This window comes from Sinocyclocheilus rhinocerous, unplaced genomic scaffold, assembly GCF_001515625.1.
Source record: "Sinocyclocheilus rhinocerous isolate Xijiao unplaced genomic scaffold, SAMN03320098_v1.1 scaffold2026, whole genome shotgun sequence".
Lineage (NCBI taxonomy): Eukaryota > Metazoa > Chordata > Actinopteri > Cypriniformes > Cyprinidae > Sinocyclocheilus > Sinocyclocheilus rhinocerous.
This window is the reverse complement of record NW_015624871.1, coordinates 584,822-592,102: the sequence shown is the minus strand read 5'-3', so window position 1 is coordinate 592,102 and position 7,281 is coordinate 584,822. Positions and strand designations below refer to the sequence as shown.

The 7,281-nt window shown below is 35.7% G+C and overlaps 1 protein-coding gene across 2 annotated transcripts; it reads right to left on the bottom strand.

Moving 5' to 3' along the window:
* Positions 1–853: 853 nt before the first annotated feature.
* Positions 854–6,880, bottom strand: bdh2 (3-hydroxybutyrate dehydrogenase, type 2). 2 transcript variants are annotated; one of them, XM_016561345.1, is made up of 11 exons: positions 6,862–6,880; positions 6,552–6,622; positions 5,977–6,064; positions 5,021–5,099; positions 4,396–4,492; positions 4,052–4,160; positions 3,110–3,170; positions 2,758–2,871; positions 2,586–2,644; positions 1,539–1,631; positions 856–1,388 (listed from the first exon to the last, which is right to left on the bottom strand). In XM_016561345.1, the coding sequence occupies exons 3-11, from the start codon at positions 6,046–6,048 to the stop codon at positions 1,335–1,337; spliced, it is 738 nt and encodes a 245-aa protein (XP_016416831.1). In that variant the 5' UTR covers positions 6,049–6,064; positions 6,552–6,622; positions 6,862–6,880; the 3' UTR covers positions 856–1,334. The 2 variants fall into 2 exon arrangements, with proteins under 2 accessions (XP_016416838.1, XP_016416831.1); XM_016561352.1 differs by lacking the exons at positions 6,552–6,622; positions 6,862–6,880 and adding an exon at positions 6,142–6,507 and having other exon boundaries at positions 854–1,388.
* Between the last annotated feature and the right edge of the window lie 401 nt (positions 6,881–7,281).

Below are 7,281 nucleotides of genomic sequence, written 5' to 3'. Positions count from 1 at the left end.
GCTTTTCAGACCGATGAGTTTTGTAAAAATCGACGCGTTTCAGAAAGTCGGGGCATAGAGGAGAAACAATAATGTACAGTATGTGGAAAATAATGTGTTTTTTGAACCTTAAACCGCATAAACACATTTCCTTACACCAAATACACAAAATAATGTTCTTTTTAGCAACATCATATGACCCCTTTAAATCTGGATACCCCGTCTCTCTCTGCCGCTCTGTGTACCTGGCCTGTACCACTACACTCGCTATCTTCGTAGCGTGTCCCCATTCCTTCTTTCACATAATGGTATGATCCTAGTCTGTCCTCCCATGTGATTAGCCGCATGTGTATTTTCTTTTTATTTTTTTTTGTAACGAAAAAATGCAAAAAAAAATAAGGCTTTTATGAAAACACTAAATTAAAAAATTGCTTACCAACACACAAACTATTCACAATTGTTAAATTGGGCTAAAATAGAAGGCTCCGGCTGAAGATTCGGCTCTCCCCGACGGGAGTCGGCTCTTCTCATTCGCTACAAAGAATCGGCTCTTAGAGCCGGCTTGTTCGCGAATGACACATCACTAATCCACAATGTTTTATGCTTTATCCACCTTATTTTTTTGGTTAAGGCCTATGGTTAAGGCTAGATGGCATACAGCAAAAACTACTGGGCATGCACACATCAATACAGCGTAATTTTTCTCACAATGTACAACAATAATTACTATTTTTGCATTATTGTAAGGGGTCGGTTTAGGGTTGGGGTAGGTGTAGACGTTAATAAAACACAATCTAATAGGTAGAAATTTAAATTTATTGTTAGCTTCCGGTTTTTGCTGTATCCCTTCTAGCCACAACCTTATTTTTCCCCTAAGATCGGGCATGGCTATTTGTAAATTTTATGTGCGAGGCTTCCGGTCTCATCCGAGTTTCATAGCGAATTGTTTTAAATTACTAATTGGTTTGATGCAAGGTTTCAGTTTAAAAACATTGATTCTCAACCTTTATTTATGAATTGGAAATTTGTCTAATTTAAAAAAAAAAAAATTTGATTACATTTGGCATCTTACAATTATTTAAACCAAGCAATTTATCTTTAAAACAAAGCTGAAGATTGGATGACATGTTGTGCAATAAGTGAGCTTGGCATCCACAATTTTTTACATCAGTGGCCAAGAATGATTCAATTCATATTCAGTACAATCAACAGCACCATAGCAAAAAGTTATTATTTTAAATAACTGTCAATATAATATTAAAGTTTTAAAGATAAAGAAAATCAGTGACTATGTTTCTCTGGAAGTCAAACTGCATGCATGTTAAAGGTTATTTAATAAATGTAACAAAATATCCTCAGAGTCTCCATCCTCCATCAATGATGGCTTCAGTTCCTGTTACGTAGGCAGACTGCAGGAATAAAAATCCTTTGATTATTTTTAAACATCCAACTATATTTTTAATCCAAGTGAACTGTTAAAATGGCAACACCGCTTTTCATTAGCACATGGTGCGTCTTAAATTATACAGAAAAAAAAAATACAATTGTTGAAGTCTCACCTCATCTGAGGCCAAGTACACACACAGATGTGCCACTTCTTCTGCAGTGCACAATCTACCAGACTTCTGTCTGGCCATAAAGTCTTTAAAAGCCTGACAGATGAAAGACAAAAACACTATGACAGGGAGAATGACACTGAACTGTGTGTTTATAGGATTAGTAATCACTGTTGGAAAAAAACATTGGTTAGTGTTTGTATAAAAAAAATGTGTACTCATTCGAAAAAAATCAATTGTTCGATAGGGCTTTCGATAATATGCTAACGGGAAAAAAATAGCACCTTGTGTGAGGAAAATTATTTTCACAGAAGCATTGTAAATGGTCATACACAGCCATTCTCAGGTTTTAATAAGCAGATGTGTCATGTTATTCTGCTGACCACTGGATCACAGAATTTAGATTCATGGTGGAAAATGGTTTTACAATTTTTACAGTACAATCTTTTTTACATTTATAATAATTCTAATACATTTACGGTTCTCACACGCCGTAACAAATGTCTTTACTGTTCTTTTTTTATTTTAAACTTATTGAAAACTTTTGAATGGTAGTGTATTACGGTGTTTACAGATATTAAGCAGCAAAAATACTATTTCAACATATAGATAATATCATGTGATCATATGACTCTGAAAATTGGAGTAATGGCTTCTGGAAATTCAAATTTTCATCACAGGAATAAATTACATTTTAAAATATATTACAACAGAAAACTGTTCTTTTAAATGGTTTATTTATTTATTTTTAGTTTTGCTTTGCTGTATGACTAAACATTGTGTAAAATATAAACTTCAAGCCTCATTAACTTTCACTCAGAGAAGCCAAAGCTTCTCTATAATTGCCCAAGTATATCATCATCAAAAGTTATTTGATAAGAAGTCGCTGCCATGTTTCATGTGTGAAACATCTCTGGCTGTGCTTCAGTTGGTTATTAGTTATCTTCCCTGAGAGCTCTAAAAGAGTTTTGCATTTGGAGAATGCAAACAGCTTCAGAATACTGTGTTTCTTGGCTGTATAGTGCAATGTCTTGGTAATGGAAGCAGTACCTGCTCTGGATCAGGTCTGTCCTGAATTCTCTGTCGTAATGATGGCGTATCTACAGTTCCTGTAAAGGTCAAAAGAAGCAAAATGACTCATATAATCATTAGGTACAGGGACGTTTTTGTATGTTAAAGGTATTTAAGTTAATATAGGAAACCCATCAATAAAGTAGCATACCAGGGCAGATACAATTGCAGCGGATTCCTTGTTCCAGGAAATCAGCTGCCACTGATTTGGTCAGTCCAATGATGGCAGCTTTAGACGTGCTGTAGACACATCTGTTCACAACTCCTGGACATGCAATTAAGGATAAGCAATTAGGAGAGGGCAAAGTTCACCTGACCTGGCATTTATCCAATTTCACCATCAGCCAAACTGGAGATAATGGGGGTAAGGTAATATGCCAAGAGCTACATGGAACAATGTCAGTCATCACATGTAATTAAGAGCAAAGGGCCAAATCTTGATATACAACATGATGTATTACAGCAGCCCATGCAAATAGGTTGCAACAGAATATAATTATTACCTTTGATACTAGATGCCACAGATGCCATATTGATGATATTACCAGATTTACGAGCCAGCATCTATATGGAGATAAGGGGAAATCAGTTTAAATGGGCTGGTTGGTTAAAGTAATGCACTTCAAATCAGACGGCAGGATTATCGCATTCGTGTAGTTGTCATAAATCCCATGTTGATAATATCACCAGATGTACAGTATTGTTTAAAAGTTCAGTAAGTTTTTTGTTGCTGTTTTTTTAAAGAAATTCTTCTTCAGCAAGGGTGCATTAAATTGATCAACAGTGATAGTAAAGACATTTATAATGTTACAAAAGATTTCCATTTCAAATAAATGTTCTTCCGTACTTTCCATTCATCAAAGAATCTTGAAAAAAAAATTAATGTTTTCAACATTGATAATAATAATTGAAATTTTACTTGAGCACCAAATCAGCATATTAAAAATTCAGCTTTGCCATCACAGGAATAAACTACATTTTAAAATGCATTAAAACACAACACGGTTATACTAATTGTAATAATAATTCACAGTATTATTGTTTTACTGTATTTTTGATCAAATAAATGCAGCCATGAAGAAACTTCTTTCAAAAACATTAAAAAATCTTAGCGACCCAAACTTTTGAACGTTAGTTTATGAGCTAGTTTTCACACAGTGATGTATAAAAATCATACTAATTTGACTGACATTTATATTTCATTAAAATTAACCAAACAACAACAATGTCTGAGCAAGCATTTGAGTACATTTATGCCGTCACAGGGATTAAGTAGTAAACCGCATGGTAGGCATCTGTTTTGTGCTCTTAACTCAAAGAACAAACAAGACGGGGATGAAAACATAATCTTTAAACACAAAGGTCTTTTCCAGGGATAATGGGAAAAAGAAGAGGTAACATGAGGTGTTCTGGGATAATCCTAGACAAGAGAAGGACAAGATGACCTTAGGCAGGAAGGCCTTGATCATCAGGTACATGCTACGGACATTCACGTTCATAGTGAAGTCCCAATCTGATTCCTCACACTCCAGTATTGAGCCATGATGGACAAATCTGTCAAAGAAAGAAGAATGAGAGAGATAGCATGCACGTTAAATGAACAGTTCCCTCAAAAATGAAATAAAGTCATGCTTTTGCATCATTCCTGAAATGCGATTTCTGAAAGGTAAAATTAGGCAGGAGAGGTTACAAACAGAAACGCTGTATAACATTCCATTTTTGTGTGTCTGTCTATATGGCTTTAAAAGTTAACTAAAAGTATACGCTGCTTTAAAGGAGAAATACAAACCCAGCAACATTGAAGAGCACATCCACATAGTCAAAGTCCTTGGCCAGGGCCTCCACTTGGTCTTTCTTGGTAACATCAACAACTTTGGTTTTGATCCCTAAAAGAAAAAAAAGGGAATGAAAGAACTTTCCAGGAATCAGAAGAGCATACAGAAGCCTGAGAAGAGAAGAATCTTTGAACTAAAGCAATTTGTTTCCAACATAATGGGATTATGTGGCAAAGCAGAGCAGTATGAAAAGGGGGGATAAAAAGGCCCACCAGCCTTTGAAATCCCTTTTTGTGGAAAACTTCTTATATAAACATGCTCAAAGATCAAAGATAATGCTTGAGCAAATTAAAAAGCACACACATGGACCAGATGTCCATCACTAAAGTTAGGATTTGGGAGTTCTTTAGGCAGTTCGGGTAATAACAACTGAATTAAATCAAACAAACAAAAACATTCCAAATGACTTTGTAAACACTACCATAATTCAACAGTGACAGTAAAGACATGTATAAAGTTACAACAAATTTCTATTTCAAATTAATGAAAGAATCCTGAAAGAAAATGTATCATGTTTAGAAAAGTTTTGGTTTCACATATCCCCACTAGGTGGCAATACACAGCCAGTCAATGAGTTACCTGGAATACCATCCAGCTCTTTAAGTTTCTCCCCGTTGATATCTGTAGCAGTGACTTGGGCACCTTCCTTGGCAAAAGCCTGTTACAGTTAGGATGATACTACAGTTAAAGCCAGTAAACAACAACATGCATGATTAACATGACTACTTACTATTGACTCACAAGATGTTTGTTAACTTTCTCAACATCTGAATCTGATTCAAGCTTTTCACAATAAGATGGGACAAATGTAATGCAAAATTTTCATCAAATCCATTTCTCCTGATAACAGATATTTTATAGCTCAAATTGAGCAGGGTTAGTGCACACAGCAGCCTGGGCCGATATAAAATCCTACCATATCTAGACTTTCAATAACACTCCACTGGTGAGATTTCATTTGATGACAATTTGTTAAATGACATTTGTTCCCACCATGTGATCTGCCAACTGGCTCAGGGCTACAGTGTTTCCTCAATCTGTAGTTCTTCTCATTTAATACTTATTTGAATATTCACTTGATATGGAAATGTATTCACCTAGCAGGTGTGCATCTTAACCACCTCCAGCGCTCTGCTGATAACGTGCTGTTGACTTCTAGAGAATTTGCCTAAATGATCTGAGACACTCTATGATTCACCCCTTAATGATTTATTATAGCATTTTCATATTAAAAATGGTCGTAAATATAGGAAATAGGTTGCAAAGACTAGAAACATTCTACCCTCAAGCTGGTTTCAACATTCTTCATAGCGTTACTGTGTCCCAAGAATTCTGACATTCTTAAAATGTCATGTTGACAGCCCTTGCAAGCTTTTATTCAACAGGAAAACACATAGCAATTGTAAACCCTCAGAGTAAATCCATTTATTATATTAATCAAAGTGGCATGCAGGGCTGTCAATAAGCCGCAGCAAACTTATAGAGTTGTAAGGAGGATGTGAAATCTTCGAAATGGATGTAAAATGAATGGTTACTATAGTAGAAGCTTTTCCAATGCCTTGTGCTGCTGCAGAAAGGACTATCACTTTCCCATCCAAACGGCCCATTGTCTTCAATAAGAACCTAAACGTGTAGAAAAAAAGCGTAAAAACGCAAGGTTCATAACTTAAATGAAATGCTATAAAAGATAACACATTTACCCTTTTAAAGTCACAATGAACAGCTCGAAAGGCAATGTTTATATCCCAGTTTAACAAAACCTGCATGCATTGAATTTATAAAGCAGTTCTCGTTTGCAGCAAATAACCTGATAACCTGCTGATGGGTAATTGTAGGTGATGAACATTCAGGAGTGTACGATTAATCCCGAAGCATATAGATATGTCATGCATTATGCGACGTTAATTTGGTTATGTTTCATTATGTGAAGCAAGCGTGTCACGTGACGAGCGTAAAGGCAACACAGTGCAGCAGTAAGTCTAATGAATGACTGTAAACATAAAAATGAAAAGACGCAGTTCAAGTGTAAGCGCAAGTTAATACTTCACAGCTAGTTAGTGGAAAATGTCAGAGCCTGTTTACAAGAATGACGAACAGTGGAAGAACTTACTGACAACTTCTGTGTTCCAGAAAAACACACACGTGACGGACCAACGTCTGTGTAGTTCAGGCTTCAATTTTCTATCAAAATAAAAGTCATATAAAGTTTAATAAATACACGAATTAACGAAAAACATAAAATGCGATCAATTATTGTACCGCAAACACGTCAACACAAGGTATAGGAAATGTGTGGTTTTGAAATATTATTTAAACAAAATTAACAACAACCATAATAGGAACAATAACAACAACAGTAATGATTATCGAGATGATGAGAATGATGATGAGGATCATGATGATGATAATAATAACATTACTGGAGAAGTGATAAACGTAGCTCTACTCAGAATGAAACAATAGCCAATAATAACATTACTAGAAACTGCTAGGTCAGTGTTTCTCAACCCTGGTCCTGGGCGCCCCCCAACACTGCACATTTTGTGTGTCTCCCTAATCAAACACACCTGATTCAACTCATGAGCTCATTAGAAGAAACTCCAGGACCTGAAATGGGTGTGTCAGATAAGGGAGACATACAAAATGTGCAGTGTTGGGGGGCGCCCAGGACCAGGGTTGAGAAACACTGTGCTAGGTAATTAATATAAAATTTCAAGAAACATTTAGACAATGGTGTTTTTCAAAAGGGAAAGGAAAAAATAACTGTTTTTATGCCCTGGCAAAAATGTGGCAAATTGCATATTTCAGAGGCACTAAGGAAGAAGGAAATCTAGATGTCT

What these genes read in the sequence shown, in the direction of transcription:
- bdh2 (XM_016561345.1), bottom strand. Translation starts at nt 6,048, where the DNA reads ATGGGCCGTTTGGATGGGAAAGTGATAGTCCTTTCTGCAGCAGCACAA. An exon ending in TTGGAAAAGCTTCTACTATA is followed by an intron (nt 5,100 to 5,976) that starts GTAACCATTCAT and finishes TAACTGTAACAG; the next exon opens with GCTTTTGCCAAGGAAGGTGC. An exon ending in GTGCTCTTCAATGTTGCTGG is followed by an intron (nt 4,161 to 4,395) that starts GTTTGTATTTCT and finishes TTTCTTTGACAG; the next exon opens with ATTTGTCCATCATGGCTCAA.